This window comes from Chrysochloris asiatica, unplaced genomic scaffold (assembly GCF_000296735.1).
Source record: "Chrysochloris asiatica unplaced genomic scaffold, ChrAsi1.0 scaffold00337, whole genome shotgun sequence".
NCBI lineage: Eukaryota > Metazoa > Chordata > Mammalia > Afrosoricida > Chrysochloridae > Chrysochloris > Chrysochloris asiatica.
In genome coordinates, this window is record NW_006408855.1 from 1904882 (window position 1) to 1922820 (window position 17939).

Sequence of the window (17939 nt, forward strand, 5' to 3'; positions counted from 1 at the left end):
GAGGGGAGAATGACAGCCTGGGGCAGAGTGGGTGCTCTGTAAAGGTTAGTTTCCTTTTCTTTGCGTCAGCAACCAGCAGAGCGAAGTCACCACAATCACCAACTGCAGTAAACCCAGAGACATTTTCACACTGCAGGTGGAGTTGGGGGATGGGAGAGCTGCACCTGGGATGGAAGCACCCACTTCCCCCCTTTATCTGGTCTGCTCAAGGCCAGGGAAAAGTGTAAGGAGGAAAAACGAAGGTTGTTAAGACCTAGGAGGAGAAAGTATTAGCTAAAATATTTTAAAAGACAAAATCACAACTATGTGAGCAATGTATCATGTGCTAGGAGCCCTGGTGCGGTGCTGTAGGATAAATACAGGACTGCTAACCACAAGGTTGGAGGTTCAAACCCACCAATCACTCCTCAGAAACCCTACACAGGGCCACTGAGTTAGAGCTGACTTGATGGCACTTAACCACCACCACCACCACCACATGCTGGAAACTTTCTAGGGGCCTTGATGGTGGTGGTTGTGTCTCAACATGTCAGTTCGGACTCAGAGTGATCCTATGTAGGGTTTCCAAGGCTGTACATTTTCACCAGAGCAGAAAGCCTCATCTTTCTCCTGTGGAGTGACTGGTAGATTTGAACTGCTGAACTTGTGGTTAGCAGCCCCGCTAGCTTGTAATCCACTACGTTACCAGGGCTCCTAAGGTCAGTGCAAAGGAGCCATGGTGGTACTCAGCTGCTAACTGAAACCTGGCAATCTGCTTCTGAAAAGAGAAGAGCCTAGGGTCCTACAGGCGGCCACTCTAATGTCACCCGGGGAATCAACTCAACAGCACCCAACAAAGACCAGGCTAATGTGTACAAGGAGTTAGTAAAAAGGCCGTTGGGAACAGCATGCTGGCCATAATGATTTTTCTGCTGGTCTCATTTGAGCCTTAGAATCCCTGGAGAGACTGGGCAGGGTTTGGCTCCTGTTCCAGATACAATGATCAAGGTCCAGAGAGGATAACAATGTTCTGCTAGTTGGTTAGTTAAAGTAGCAACCCTACAATCCATATTTTTCAGGGGTGGGGGTAAGAGTGATTTGGACTCAATTAAAAGGGACCTTCCCTTCTCTTTTAACTGAGTAACATCACCCTTTTGAGAGGAATTGTAGACTAGATGCTAGAGCTGCCATTAAAGAACATGTCTTCAGAAATTATAATGCAGACCTGCATCATTTACTGATTTTGGGGCTCAGAGAGTGGCCCAAAGTTACACAAGAAGCTGGTAACCAAGATGGAGCCGAAGTAGACATGAAGACAAACTGGAGGAAATAATGTTTTTCTCCAGAAGGCAGTCAAAGGTGGAGGGAGGAGGCTTTGGCTCCTTTGAGGACTCCCAGAAAGCATCTTTCTTACAGCCTCAGCAAAACCACCTTCTCTTCAACTTGAGCTCGTTTCCCACTGTAAAGTCCACCCCTCTCCTCCAGTATCTACTCCTGGCCTTTGACTGGGAATCCTTTCTCACCCATTCTGAGACCATAGACCATCGTAAAGGAAAAACAAACATACTTACTGGCTTCCTATCATCAGAGGCTGGGGGAGAGGGCTCAGCTAAGACACATGGTTTGGCTGGTGACCTTGTTGAAGTCTACTAATGACCTCAGCTGTAGTAGCCCAGTTCTCTTAGCCAGGAAGAACTTCAGGGATCAGTTCCAGGCATCATTTAGGGTTGGTTGTTCAGCATTAGCCTGATGGAACAAGAAGCCCACGCTTCTGAGGTATCATCGGACTGGGCAGGTGTAAGCAGCGCTGGCCCAGGGAAGGTCCAGGGCTCTTTGAGCTCTGTCACAGAAGCTACTTCAAGGTGCCGGGTCCTCGAAGCTCCAGGCTCACATCTGCAGACACTGTGGTTCTCAAAACCACCCGTTTCCTCTGCCGGCATCGCAGGCCATTGAGGAGCCACCTTCCCCAAGTTCCTGTTTCCGGGGGAGGAGTTGTTACTTTGTTATGATCCTGGAGTAAGAGGGTTTGTGATTTGATCTCGTCCAAGGAACACAGAACCGAGATGGAATGGAATAGAGTTTGAGCAGGGTTTCCTATGTTGTTGCTGTTAAGTGGCATCAAGTCAGTTCTGACGCATGGCGACCCTATGTTGTGTTTCTGAGGAAAGACAGTGCTTTGTTCTACAGCGCCACACCAGGACTCCATAAAAGTCATTGATGATGATTTTGGGAATCCTCCCAATACCTTCTGAATCTAAGTCTGCAAAAGAGCCAAGGAATCTAACTTTTCAGCACTCCAAGAGATGTCTTTGATTGACAAATTTAATGTTTCTAGGAATCACTAGGGGGTCTAGGTAAAATACAAGCTCTGGATTCAGTGAGTTTAGTTTATCACATTCATTACAGAATGAGGTGCAACATTCTGTACTAGCCTGATAATCTTATCGGTTAATGAGCATTTGTTTCATCCTCTACTAAATCAAGTGGGGTCCATGTCATTTTATGCCAACATTTCGGACCTGAGGATCATACTTTCAGTAGCAAGATTTGGGCATTGGCTCTCAGTATAGAGGAGTCCCCAGATCAGCAGCCTCAGCATCACCTGAGAATTTGTCAGACAGTCTCCAAATCTGCTGAATCAAAACACCTGGGGTGGGGGAGGGCCAAGCAATGTTTTTTCAAGCCCTCCAGGAAACTGTGGAGCTCTGGAAGTGTAGTGGTTATGAATCAGGCTGCTAATCTCAATGTCAGCAGTTCAAAACTACTAGGGGTTCCAAGGGAGACAAATGAGGCTTTCTGCTCCCATAGAGATTTACAGCTTTGGAAACCCTGTATAGGATCACTATGAGTCAGAATTGACTCCACGGCACATAACCACCAACAGGAAACTGATGCATGCCCAAGTTTGATAAGCACTGGACTGCTAACTGCAAGGTTGGTGGTTCAAATCCACTAGCCACTCCTCAGAAACGCTATCTATACAGGGCCACGATGAAACCAACTCGACAGCACTTTAAAACAACAGCAGTCTAGGATAAAAAGTCCTAGAGGTGTAGTTGTTAAGTTGTGACTAATCAAAAGGTTGGGAGTTTGAACCCACTAGCCATTCCATGGGAAAAGATGTGGCAATCTGCTCCCACAAAAAAACTTTGCTCTGGCCTATAGGGTGGTTATGAATCAGGAAGGACTCACTGACAACGGAGAATCTGTCTCTGAAAGAATTGCTACCTTCCTTCCTTTCTCCATCCAGCTCATTAAAGTTAAAAGACCCATACCCACTTGCTGCCCCTTTTGCTGCTGCTGTGTGCTGTTGAGCTTATTCCAAGACCCTGTATAGGGTTTCCTAGGAGGCTGTAAATATTTACAAGAGGAGAAAGCCTCATCTTTCTCCCATGGAGCGGCTGGTGGATTTGAACCACTCATCTTGCAGTTAGCAGTCCAACTCATAACATACTCCGCTGCCAGGGCTCCCTCACTGTTTGCCTTAAGGGGTTGAATATTCCTGAAGGCCAGATGTTTTGTCACAAAAAATGGGTGCACTGCACTGAAATGGCTTCAGACTCTGGCTGAGACTCCTCTGGTGTCTTACCAGTTAGAGAACCCTATTTCTCAGGTTCTCAATATTCTTGCTGGCCCCTCAGTCTTGTCCTTTCTCCTGGAGAAGGCAGGTTTGATACTTTACTCCACAGGCACTTGGCACACAGAACTGGAGGAGACCAGTGTAGGCACCAATTCTGTAAAAGAGTTCTAATCAGAAGTTAGACTGGATGACAGACTCTCAAGGACAGGGCCCTGGGCGGGGAGGAAACTAAACATGATCCAGCCAAACTGCTCTTGTTTTCACACCACTCCCATGCTTTCCTTCTATCTGAAGGCAGACTTCCAAGACTGGCCTTAATGTGAGGTCCATAAATGAGGTAGGAAGTCAAGAATGACAATTTTGGGCCTCTTCTTAAGAGAACGCCATCATATAGCAACCTTTTCAGTTAAGAAGGCACCTAAGAATTAGAAAGACAAGTTCACAATCCTGAGCCTACCACTTACTAGTTTTGAGATCAACTGTAAACTGAGAAAAGGGGAATAGTGTGTATCTTATGGGGTCAATACTAAGAAACTTACAAGAAAGCACTAAGTGCCTGGTATATAGTGAGCACTCAACAAGAAACTGAATAACATGAAAATGTGATGAAATATGATTTTAGACAAACTCAGAACTAATTATTCATGCTAGATAACCTTGACCAAATCACTTCACTTTCCTCAAACACTGCCAACTTTGTAGGGTCACCATGAGAGTGGAACACAAGCTCTACAGGAGAGTTTGGTAAGATCATTTGCGCTCACCTGAGTAGTCTACTTGGCGACCTCCTGGCTTCTCATGAAGCAGCATTTTTTCCCCCTCGTTCTTTGAGAAGAGGAGCTAGGAAGGGAAGAAGCTGTCTCAGGTGGGAGAGCAGGTGACCATCCAATCCAAATGTGGCTTGGAGGTTGGAACAATGTGGGTTTTCAGAGCTGTTGCAGGCTTCAGAGCAGCTCCAACTTCGGAACTCTGGTAACCTATGTCTGCTCAGAACTCTGGTAACCTATGCCTGCTCATGTGCATCTGTTCCCTCCTCTCTACCAGAGACAGTAGGGTCTATGGCATTTTATGGATATAAATGGATGCAGCAAACTGGATGGCAGCAAAAGGATGTGCTTAAGGAGCCTGGAGATGCAGTGATGAAATGCTTATGGTCCCTGGATCATTGAAACCTGATCTGAGAGGATGAGGGATCATGGAATTATTCTAGAAGGCACAAAGATAGCCATCTCAGAAGAAATAAGGGCATTCCTCATTTTATTATACTTCATTTCATTGTGCTTTTCAGATACAGGTTTTTATTTTTTTGGTTTTAAATCAATTGCAACCTTGTGTCAAGCAAGTTTATCAGTGCTGTTTGACCAACAGCAGGTACTCACTTTGTGATCCATTTTAGTAATCCTTGCAGTGGCCAGGGTCATAATTAATTAAGGAATTAAAATAAATAAATTGAGACATATTAATTGAGGAATTAAATAAGTGAGACATGGGGGAACCTGCACATGAAGAATTCATTGTCTTTGCAAAGCAACAATGAAATACTTTTTCTTTTCTTTCTTTCTTTCTTTGGATGGCACAGCCACAACGAGTTGTTTTATTATTTTTATGTACAGACCCCTAGTTAAATTTTTCTCTTGTTAAATCATTTTCTGATTTATTCATGATTTTATTAGTATCTCTTTTACTTTAGATTTTTGACTCTCCTACACTTTAGTATATTTTCATTAAAAGTTAGAAGCCACACATTAGCTACATTTTATTCTACTTGTAATCTTAGGTAGTTTTAATACTTATATTAACAATATTCTTAAGACTGCTAGGAAACAGGATTTGTCAATTGAATTACTACCAGCTTAGGTTTAGTGATTGTAAACATTCTTCCTTGTAGCCTTAGTTTAAGGCAATAAAGAATCCCATAGCCATTAATATGGGCTGTGGGTACAAGAATTTCTAAAAACATTTAGAATATAGATAAAGGCTATGGGTATATACAGATACTAAATAAAAAGTCTGACCTAGACTTTCTTAAATTAATGATCAGTAAATTAGAGAAGTTGTTTTTCATAGCCTCAGTTTCCCTGATAAGTGATGTTTTTGTAGGCTATAAACAGATAAACAGATAGTGTATGGAAGAAGTTAATGGAGAGTTAATTGCACCCAACAACTAAAATTAACAAGACTTAACAGACAAAGGTTAAGAAATATGTGAAGGTTAACTTGCCTCTCAGAGAAAAGAATAGATTTATGTAGGAACAAATGTTTAACTAAAAAGGTTTCAAGGCGCCTGAATGTCTCCTATGCCTTGAGATAATGTCTTTGCTGTAACTTCCCATCCCTGTTGTAAATTTAAGAATTGTAAACCATAAGGAATGTGCCCCAAGATAGATTGTACCTTAATGTCATTGATTACTATGAAAGCAATGTTTTTTGTAATGATATATAAGGGGGTTGTAAGATAGAACAAAGAGAGAAGGAAAGAGAAAGGAAGAAGGGAGAGGTGAAGAAGAATGAAGAGAAGGAAGAAGTAGAAGGGATGAAAGGAAAGAAAGAGGAAGGGAAGAAGGGAAGTAGAAGAAAGGAGGTGGAAGAAGAAGTAGAGGCAAGAAGTAGAGGTAAGAGTAAGTAGAGGAAAGTAGAAGGAGACAAGAATGGAGGGAGGGGTAGCTAATAAAGAAACAGAAGAGATGAGCAGGAGGGGAGCAGGAGAGGAGAGAAGGAAAACAGGAGCAGGGGAGGGGAGAAAGGAAACAGAAGAAATGAGCAGGAGAGCAGGGGAGTAAAGAATGAGCAGGACAGTAAAGAATGAGAGAAGTAGAGTATTAGAGTAGCCATAGAAATAATAATAATAAAGCATGTAATAAGAAGATTTTGAATTTATCATGATCCATGACTCCATGCAATCCTTATCGCCGACGTCCGCACCCGCCTTCGGAAAAACCCTGGAATAAATATGCCGGGACAGGCTCTCGGCATTGCAGTATTTCTAACTTTTTCATAATGCTATTGTATGCTTAATGGACTATAGTCTAGTCTAAACATAGCTTTCATATGCACTGGGAAACAAGAAAAATAGTAAGGCTTGCTTTATTATGGTATTAGATTCACTGTGGTGGTCTGGAACTGAACCTGTAATAGCTCAGGTTTGCCTACACAGCCTGGTTTCTCAGAGGAGCCCAGAGAAGCTACAGACTATTACATGAGGGCTGGTGCCCAGCAACCCTGCACACACGGTAGAGCTGACACGCAGAACACCTTCTAGGATCCCAGCTGCTTCTTCACAAACAGCACAGTTGGGTTTCTCACAATTTTTGGGTTGAGGGGAATATGGGTGTGCTCCATTTTGGCAGAACTTAACTGGCTGTTTGACCTTGGGCAAACTATTGATCCTATTTTAACTTCCTGACTGTAAATAGAAAGTGTTGCTGGATAGACTAAGTGGTCATGTTGTGAAATGTCCAGTAAGAAGCTCTCATCCAGTGACTTAGTCTCTCCCTGAGCTCTAATAAGTGGCTTAAGAGAAATAACACCAGCAATCGGGTAACAATGAGACATATACAGCTTTATTTAATAATCTGTTAAAAAGTTGCACTCTGGCAGAGTGGCACATTCCCTATCTCAGCAAAAAGCAAACAATGTATCTGAAAAGCCCCTTCCCCACATTCAGACCTGTGGAACCCTGAGCTTATATCTGATGCTCTCAGGAGCTGGGCCCTGGCTGTGGGCAGGTGGTCTCTCCATGGTTCTTTCACTGCACTCCCAGCAATAATCTCTGGCTGGCTGTGACTCCTCACATAGCAGGAGGCAGGAGGCTGAAAACAGCTTTGTCTGGACAGGGCCACCCTGAACAGATTAGTCCCTTCTCTCCTACTGCAAAAGGGCATTCAAGAGATGATGCATCTTTCTTAGAAATGAGTTCAACACAAATTTCATTTAGTTTTATTATGTCTTCTGAAATCAAAGCTGTATTTATGAAGCATGACATTGTGCACTGTGTTAGTGTCTCTGCTTCTCCCAACCCATTTTCTCACCACTATGTAATATTAAGGTCATACCTCTCCCTTTTTTTGGGACTGAGGGGTGGAGGAGAATTCTCCATCACAGATGTGGGAGGCACTTCTTGTGGATGCTTTGTATGCTGAGTGGCACCCGACATATAGTGACAGCTGTTGTGCCCCTGCAGAGTAGAGGTCTGGCATTTCCCACCCCACGCCCCCTCCACCTTTCTGGCTAAGAGAGTCTAGTAATGAAGCCACACTCACTCCTCAGGAAAAACTCCATGTTGCATCAGAAACTTATTGTTCATGGGCCTCTAACAGAATATACCCCTCCTTTTTAATTATAGAATAAATAGCATTTATGAATTCATTTGGACAGAGGAGGTGACTAGTATCCCTGCCTACCTCACTATGAAACAGACACTCTCTAATTGGTCACAAACAATCAGAGGTTCAAACAGTAATTAGGATTTTCCACATTCCTTAAGAATCTGTCTCTCCTGAAGTCACTTTGCAAATCTTAATGACCAATTAGGCATCAAAAGAGAATGCATTGGCCTACCCAACATAGAAATCTGTTCTGTACATTTCCCCTAAAAACATAACTGAAAAAAGCAAAAGAAACCCCCCCCCACTTTTGTTGCAGAAGCTCTACAGTAAAGCATGTCTAAAATCACAGAACTATGCATACACAAACACAGACACATGTGCTCGCACACACACAGAGTTGGGATTAAAGAATCTTATCAGATACATAGTTGAGAGCGCACAAGAAAAAGCTGGTAAGAGAAGATATGGAGATCTGATCAACTACTGATGTTGGAATGTTATAGAAATGGCATGAAAAGTGGTTCTTGGTACATAGAAAAAAGGGCAGGTGGGCAGAAAGAATGATAAATTCAGGCTACCAGAGAGAGAGAGTCAGTGGCCATGCATGAGTTAAAGAGAGTAGATGCCAGTTTGCTGAATGAAATGTTATATTATGAAGTGATCAGATGGACTTGCATGGTCCAGGGGAGGGGCATCTGCTTAGCAGGACACCTCCATGGTCTCCTGTTTGTCTGGGTCCTCAGAGGACTCAGGGACTCCTTGAGTTCCATCTGACTGATTGCTGATGAGAGACCGGCTGTATGGACTTTCTCCAGAGCTCAGGCTACTCGATGTTGAGTGGGTTCGGGACCGGGCAAGTCGGGTCATGCTGGCAGATGGTACTGAAAGAGAGAATGAGAACCAAGAGGACTAGAAGGAGGAGCCTGGTTAGACTCCACTAAACTAAAAGTTCCACCAAAGACTTCATGTTCAGCTTTCCCAAACCATTTAGGGTGACACCGGGTCAGGGTACAGCCATCCCCATTCCGCATTATTTGCTCTCAGTGAGTGGCTAGATGCAAGGCTGCTTTAAATCCTTTGGATCTGCTTAGAATCTATATTAATTCTAGTCTACTGCAGAACAAGGGGAAGCCCTAAGCCTGGAACATAGCCTCTTAGCTGTGCCACACTATCTCTACAGTTATCTTAGGAAGGAGATTTTGGGAACCCTAATAGGTAACCAAAACCTGCAGTGCATGCAAGACTAATCCAAGAAAAGAAAGACAAACTACACAAGTACAAAGGTGTTTCACAAACAGTGCAAGCCGGATACAACGAGACCGCCATCCGTGTCCACAGACTACCCTGACTGTCTGGGAAGACATGGAGGAAGGTGGGAGTGTAGGGAGGAGCAGATGGACTTAGAGCTGAGCTCTACACAGGAAGTGAGGTACTGGTTGTCTGGACTGGAAGAAGTCACCTATCAAGTCATTGCTTCGACCTTCCAGCTCTACCTGGCTTAACTTTGCTGCCTGTCCTCACTCAGCTGTCACTTCAATACAAAAGTCGAAAGGTGCCATCACAAGCAGAGTGCTCTGGCACAGGCTCTGGCATTCCTATTTTAGGGTCAAGTTTGCCCTACAATCTCTGGGCCTGGGCTAAACTCAGACACCAGTAGGTCATGTCTAAAAGCTAGAAAGTCTCAGCTTCTGCTGGCATCCTGAATTTGTAATGATAAACGTGTTAGAGCTTTTCTTCCTCATGGGGGGCTCAGGCTGGACCTGTAGGCCACGTTCTATCAGGCTGTCACTGCACAGGAAACCGCAGACATGCTGCAAGCAGTCAATGCAGCCAGGAGGATGTGGCCAGGAGGCAGGAGCAGGGCCGCACAAAGGAAGGTACCTGACTCGGTGCCCAGGTGACTGAGCTGCACATACGGGACTGGAAGCAGGATGGACACAGGAAAAGGCAGGTTAGTGACCCAAGAGTGCCAGGCGGCAACCTGGACTGCCTAATTGACACTGACAGAATATTCTAAGTCAGGAAAGAAATTTTATTTTAGGTCCCTGAGAGGTGCTGAGGTTGGATGATGCTTCAACAACATCTCAGATGCTATTCTCTCAGCCAAAGGCAAGAACTGCTTTCCTATCCACTGTAAACAGTCATTTTGCTTTGGATTAGAAACAGGCTAGAAGACAAACGATTTCCAAGGAAAAGCAATGGAGAATGGGCTAGAAGGAGGACTCCTGCTCTTCCCAGTGAGCCAGAGGGAAGTGAGTGTGGGCTGAGTAGGTAGGGGCTCACAGACAAGGACCATACAGCCACTCCAGACAAGACGTACACAGTCTGCCTGCTGCATCCAGGGGTCCAACTACGACTGCCCAGAGCAGTTGACCAGGCAGCTCACCATGGCCACTATATACAATGATACCAAGCACAGAAAAAAAAAAAAAAAAAATCATTCTACTGGATAATAGAGCTCTGTACCTGGATGAGAAGGTTTTCCTTCTTAGAACTCCAAGGAAGGATATTCTGAACCACCTGAGAAAGCTCAGGGCTACACAATACAAATGACCAGGAGAGTGGCAGATAATATGGCCACATGTTTGGGACTTACTCCAAAATACTTTGCAAGTTCACCTTCTGTGGTGGAGCAGATTTAACTGAGGACATTACCCTTTTCTTTGGAAGTCTCTATTTTGTTTCTCTAGGCCAGGCAGGAGCCATTAATCCGCTGAGTTCAAATGCAAATCATAATTTCATAGTCAAAGGCAAGATGGCCTAAGTGTTAGTGTTGAAAATGTGAGTTCTGCAGCTTACATGTTTCTCTGGGAAATTTAATTAACCTCTTTGAGCTTCAGTTTCGTCTTCTATCAAATGAACCTAATAACAGAACTTGCCTCTACATGTTACTGTTAGGATTAAATGATACAATGAATTCTAATATGGTGTCCGGCCCAGGCAACTGTTAAGGTAAGTGTTGGTGGTAGTGGTCATGTGCTGAGGAGTCAATTCCGACTCACAGCGACCCTATATAGGGTTTAAGGTAAGTGTTAGCTCATCTTACATATCCACACAAGATGAATGCTCCATAGATGTTTTGGTTTCAACTTGACTTAAGGCTGGTCAGGACAAAGGTTATGCCCTGAGAACTGTGGGCTCCCCAGATGTCAAAATGATTCCAATGTCTATAAACCTCAGTTATACAAAAAGTTGTGTACTACTCACTGTAGCCCATTCCCTGCAAAAAGTACTTGAAGGCCTCGGTGAGCTTCCCAGGCTAGGGGTACAAAATAAGAAAGCATTAATCTTTGCACAGGCAGAGTGGTAGAATCAAATGGGCATTTAGAAAAAAAAAAATCTCCTTACCTGAACCACTTGGGGCAGCCCCCCACAGTCTGCCATCTAGAAGAGGAAAAATATGTAAGTCACTGGGATTTACACTTAAAAGAAATGCCCTGAACATCCTTGAGTCATGTGAAACTGAAAAGAGAAATGGATTTTAAATTTAACTGCATCCAAGTGTACATCTCTCCATGTATCCTTATACAAAGTCTCAGCAACAACCTTGAATACGAATATGAAGTATTCAAAATTTCCAAGTTTGTAAAATGCAGAGGGCCTGTTTTTTCAGGCCCATGGTGAAAATTATATATTAGGGGTGACAGTGAAGTTAACCACTACCTTTAAGTATGGTATGTATCCACCTGAAGAACGTCATCTTCAGAGTCCCTGAACATTGTGACCCTAACTTCTAATGACAGCGTGCTTTCTAAATTCCCTTCCGATTATGAATAAAGAGCATTCTCCAGTCAAGCCCTGATGTTGAATTTGGGCAACTTGCTTGATCAGTCAATCCCTTGTGAATAGATTTGTGAGGCTGCCTCTCAGGTCATAAACCTATACAGCTGGTTATTTTTACCTGGGCAAGGAAGGATTTCTAGGGTAGAAATCCTCAAATGTCAACATGCATTAGAATTACCTGGAGGATTTGTTAAAACCCAGTTTCTTAAAAAGATATCTTGGAATATAAACTACAATTTAATTTTTCTTTTCTAAGGTAAAACATAAGGAGCTCTAGTAACGTAGTGGTTAGGAATTGGGCTGCGAACCACAAGGTCAGCAGTTCGAAACTACCAGCTGTTTCGCGGGAGAAAGATGAGGCTTTCTGCTCCCGTAAAGATTTACAGCGTCAGAAACCCTGTACAGGGTCGCTATGAGTCAGAACTGACTCCACAGCACTTAACAACAACAACAACAAAGGTAAAGCATAAACAACAACACTGAAACCTTGGATAACACTTATAATAATTAAATAAACAGGAGAACATGCGAAGAATTCATTCTATCAGCAGGTATAAATGCCAGGCTGTAATGAAATTATCAATTTCCCAAGTTTAGTTAAGCTTTCTGTTTAAAGATTTTCAGCGTTCTCTAATCTGAGAAGACTTTGACTCTTTGTAATTCTGATCATCTACAGACACTCGTTACAACTAAAACTACACACGTTCTGACCCAGGACCACTGGAGTAACAATCTGGATCTGACATAGACTTTTGTCCCCTACACGGGAAATTGGAAGGAATAAACAGGAAGTATCACAGCAATCTGCGCAATGAGAAGCACCACTTGTCTCGAGTAACGCCCACAGATCCATAGATGATGTTAACTTTGGAAAACTTAGGGTACTGCAAAGATGCAAAGAACTGATTCAAAATGGGCTGGGAAGCTCTGCCATCAAGTGAAAATTCCCATCGCATGCCAACACTCCATCCCTCAGAATAAAGGAGTATGCATACAGAGCTGTACAATGGTGAATGAGAAAAGTTCACTCGCCAATAGAAAATCAGAAGTAACAAATCAGAAATGACGTAGCCTACAGCAGTAGAAAGATCCAAAGTGGCTCAGCTATAGTTGTTGTGGTTCTAAAGTGCCATGGAGTCAGTTCTGACTCATAGTGACCCTGTATAGGGTTTCCTAGGAGCAGCTGGTGAGATTGAACCGCCAACCTTGCAGTTCAAACCGACTTTGCAGTCTAGTGCATTAACCCACAGTGCCACATCAGGACTCCATCAGCTATAGTTGCTGTAGTTGTTGAGTGCCATCAAGTTGGTTCCAACCCACAGCGACACTGTAGGTGCGGCTGGTCAGCTTAAACCCAGACATTGCTGTTCAAATGATTTTGCAGTCCAGCACATTAACCCACAGCACCACACCAAAAAACAAACAAAAAACCCTATACAGGCCCAAAACTCCAACCACTAAAAAATGGCATGTAAACGCTACCCTTGAGTTCTACTCATTCTTCTTTAAAGTAGCTGAAAAAAAGATGATAAATCTGGTAAAAATACTGCTTAGTGATGGTATCCATATCCCTTCAACCCACTTGAGGTACCTGATTGTGTACTGGTCACATGTGGTTAGAACATGTATGTTTTCCCCAGATGCCCAAAGGTCTGTCCCTACCCTGAAGAATTTAGAGCAGGGAGGCACTGCCAGGCAAATCTGGCAGCCCAAATTGCACAGCCTGGGAACCATGAGTGGAATGCAGGGAGTCTCAAATTCTCTTAAGTTCCTCTCCAGAGATTCTGATTCAATAGATATGGGATGGGGCCCAAGAATTTACATTTGTCACAAGCTCCCAATTGATAGAAATTCTGATTGTCGGCAGAGAACAGTTACTAGGGCACCGGAGCCAAACAGGAGCCTCCCTCTTTTTCCCAGCTGTTATATACTCTGTGTTCACATATTATCCCAGTCAGGTTGCAGGGATCTTTTTTTTTTTTTTTAAATGGTTTCAAGTCACTGCATTTAAACTTCCTTTCAGAAGGACTGTCATTTAGCACAGAGAAATGCCACAGAAAGGGTAGGCATTTGGGACGAACAAAGATGTCTTCGGAAAATCCTAAGCATAATATCAGAAAGAAACATTTAACTTGATTTAAATGTGAAACAGACCAAAACGGCACAGGCTGTGCTTTCGTGAATTCAGGAGTCTGAACCATATGAAGACTATAAAACAGTTCCCGCATGCACAAAAAGAATAGTGGGAGAAATTACCAGATAGTCTGACATTCAGTTCAATTAGCAAACAGGAGTTATCCACTCTGTTTCAGGCTGTCATAGATGGATATTTTTGCCCAGAAATAACCACATCTGTGGGAGTCCTGGGTTCCTGGTGTACTGTTGCATGTTAATGCGCTACACTGCAAAGTTGGTTTGATCCGTAAAGTCAGTGGTTCAAGCTCACCAGCTGTCCTTGGAAACCCTACACAGGGTCTCTATGAGGCGGAACTGACTCTGTGACACTTCACAACAGTAATATGGGAGTCCTGGTGGGATAAGCACTGCACCGTAAGGTAGAGTGCCACTGTAGGATAAGTCTGGACCCCAAGATCAGTTTGAAGCGCAAGGTTGGTGGTTCAAATTCACCAGAGGCTCCTCAGAAACGCTATCGCCATGCGATGGAACCAACTGAACAGGACTTAACAGCAACATGGCTACGGTGGTGTTCAGTTTTATGCTTTTGAATGATCAAATCAAGCCTGTAGTGAAAAATTAATTTAAAATCACCTACTTTTTTTGCTTTAATGAATATTTTAGACTAGCCCATCAATCACCTGGAGCCAGAAACTTAAACTTATAAAGTTTGGTCACCTCAGAGCATTTTACCCACATGTTACATTTCTAGGAACTATGGGCTGCTTCTTACGACAGTACTTCCCTTTCTAGCACACTTCAAAAGAAAAGGAGGATGACAGAGGTCTTTCAGGTTGGAGAAGTAGCAGAAAGCTACAAAAAAGATCAGCCCTTAAATCCACAGTAGTCCAGATTCAAACTAAGAGGCCAGTTACCTAAACATTTTAGTAAAGACTCTAGAAAACACTAGGTTGAGACAATGTTAGGTTGAAATCTTGTCTCAAGTCCAATCAAAAGGGGAAGAAACTTGATACTACCCCTAGAAATTTAATACAAATGTTGCTTTGGTTGTCTTAAGTGCAAGAAAATGACATCCACCACCATTAGAAAGTTATCAGAAAATTCTTTAGCAATACTGTAGGATTAGCATGTAAAAAAGTTCCACCCATTTATCTTACTAAATTCTCAAAACAATACTTTAACATGGTAAAATGGTTATGCCATAAAGTTAAAAAAAAAAAAAAAAAGCTCTAAATCTATAAATACACTATGATCTATGATCTTGATGATATAAAAGTGTATAGGAAATATCCAATCTGTCTAGGCGGAGCTGATGAAATGAAATACAGATGGGTAACTCGTGATACTGTAGTGAAGAATGGTTATCAGGACTGATTATGAGGGTTGGAAATGCAAAGGTAGACATTTTGTAGCAAGGAAGGGAGTGATTAATTCTCCAGTCTAGGAGCGGAGGTCTCTAGGACCATCAATGGAGAAGAGCCGAGATAGAGACAGAGACGATGACACGGTGAAGCGGCTGGGGACTTTGGATCCAAAAAGGGAAAGGGACTGTAGGCCAAAGACTGGGGTGGGGGAATGTAGGGGAGAGTGTAGGGAGCGGTTTCTAGGATATACCCTTTGGTCAGTTGATGATGCATGGAGGGGATTGGAACCATGGCAATGAAATGATATACAATGGACTGAATGTAAAACTAAAGTTCTCTCATGTAAACTATCATATAATTCACAATAAAACATTAAAAAAAAAAGTGTATAGGAAAAATACACCAATATTTTCCCAGAGATTACCTTTGGGTAAGATTATGGGTAATTTTTATTATTTTCTGCTTTCTTGATTTCTCTGTTTATTTTTATTTTTTTTTATTTTCTACAATGAGAAAATACTCAACAAAGTTTTTCCTTTTCTTTTTTTAAGAGGATGACAGAATCATAGAAATGAAACCTGTGTGGAAACATGTATGATTTACTCACAAATGGTTAGCAGTGAAGAAAGACATTACCTTTAGTAAAGTTGTATTTATAGGGTCCAGGCGAGAATTACATTCAACCTAAAAAAAAAAAGGAGAATTTTATTCATTACTAGAAACAGCATAGTGGTTATGAATCGGGCTGCGAACCGCCAGTTCAGCAGTTCGAAACTACCAGCTGTCTCGTGGGAGAAAGATGAGGCTTTCTGTTCCCATAAAGATTTACAGCCTCGGAAACCATGTACAGGGTCACTAAGAGTCAGAACTAACTCCACAGCACATAACCACCACCACCACCACTAGAAACATAAGACTTGGCATGATAGTGATTTTGCAATATCAGTAGCTCAGTCTGGAGATAGCTGAACCAGCCAAAGAAATTACCAAAATATAAGGTGCAATAGTTACTCACACAAACAAACATGTGTATGTACATACACACACTGTACTATATTTTTTATATTTATGATATAAAAATCTAGCTAATATGCTGAATCTGTTACAGAGTCTCTACAGAACTATATGCTGAATCTAATATCTAACTCTTCCTACAAAAATGGGGCAAGTTATCTTACTGGTTTAAAATGTGAACTGGACCATGTCCTCTCCTGCTGGGATCTCACTTTCCTGCTCAGTTCTCACCCCTCTCCTGTGTCATGGAAGTACTGGGTTTCTCATTCCTCACACCCTGACTCTTCCATCTCAAAAACTGTAAGAGTCTAAATCACCATAAGACCAATAAATAACATCAAGATAAATGGAGAAAAAAATTGAAGTTGTCAATGACTTCATTTTGTTCAGATCAACCATCACCTTCAAGGGAAGCAGCAGTCAAGAAATTAAATGACGTGTTGCATTAGGCAAATCTGCTGCACAAGACCTCTTTTAAGTGTTGAAGAGCAAAGACGTCAGTTTGAGGACTAAGGGGCACCTGACCCAAGCTATGGCATTTTCAACAACTTCACATGCATGCAAAAGCTGGACAGTGAATAAGGAAGACCATAGAAAAACTGATGAATATGAGTTATGGTGTTGGAGGAGAATATTGAAAGTACCATGGCTTGCCAAAAGAACAAATCTGTGTTGGAAGAAGTACAGCCAGTATGTTCCTTGGAAGTCAGGATGGCCAGACTTCATCTCTCATACTTTTGACATATTATCAGGAGGGACCAGTCCCTGGAGAAGAACATCATTAATTGGTAAAGCAGAGGGTTGGAGAAAAAGAAGACTCCCCGCCCCCATCCCAGTGAGAAGGACTGGCACAGTGGCAGCACAATGGGCTCAAGTGTAGCAACAGTTGTAAGGTCGGTGCAAGATCTGGCAGTGTTTTGTTCTGTTGTGCATGGGGTCGCTTGAATTGGCACCTACTTGGTGGCACCTAACAACAAAATCTAGTCTAATGCTGAATCTATAATTTTTCTCTCATTGTAGCCTGTTCCTTTCTAGCTCTCATAATTCATATAAGTCTTGTGTCACCTCAGAGAATTATCCCCAGGTTACACCTCAGCACCTACCTTCTTCCTCCCAGCTATCAGATGCTCAACTCTGTGCTCATATGCTATATCTCAGTCAGATGAACAGTATTATTTTCTTAAGTAACATGAATCCCATATTCGTTATCTTGCTCCCTTGTATCCATGAAAGCAGGAACATCGATGCAAATGTTTTGGGAAGATAATCCCTAGGTCTAGCAATGTTTCACAACTAATCTGATCAACCGTAATCTATCCTTTTAAATGTCTGCCAAGCACACATACACAAAATATTGTGCCGAGAGTTTGAAATCTAGTGTGGTAGAAACATACAATACAGGCTAAATGAAAGTACTTCTAGAACTTCATAACTGAGTATCGAGTTATCTGAAGTTCTACAGAGAATGGAGAAAAGGGAGAGTTTGAAGGCTTCTAGAATCAGGGGGAAATCACAAGCAAAGGCACAGGCGATGAGAAGTAAAAGTGCAGGGCAGGTTACAGAGACAAGTATAGCAGGAGAGACGCAGTGAGAGCAAGGATGGCAGAGCCAGACTAGAAAGCAAAATAACACAGAAGCTTTCCGAGGTAACAGAGAGGTGTGAGTTATTTTAGGAAAGTAAACAGCAGTGATATGCAGATGATACAAGCTTGCTTGCTAACAGTGAAGAGGACTTAAAACATTTACTGATGAAGATCA

General features: G+C 42.6%; 1 protein-coding gene across 1 annotated transcript in view; it reads right to left on the bottom strand.

Annotated features, from left to right (window-relative positions):
- Positions 1 to 8583: 8583 nt before the first annotated feature.
- NDRG3 (NDRG family member 3) overlaps positions 8584 to 17939 on the bottom strand; it is a 41870-nt gene continuing 32514 nt past the window's right edge. The window contains exons 10-13 of the mRNA XM_006875727.1: positions 15804 to 15851; positions 11233 to 11268; positions 11092 to 11143; positions 8584 to 8765 (exon numbers count right to left, since the gene is read on the bottom strand). Coding sequence (XP_006875789.1) covers positions 8584 to 8765; positions 11092 to 11143; positions 11233 to 11268; positions 15804 to 15851 — 318 coding nt within the window. The remainder of the gene's footprint in view (positions 8766 to 11091; positions 11144 to 11232; positions 11269 to 15803; positions 15852 to 17939) is intronic.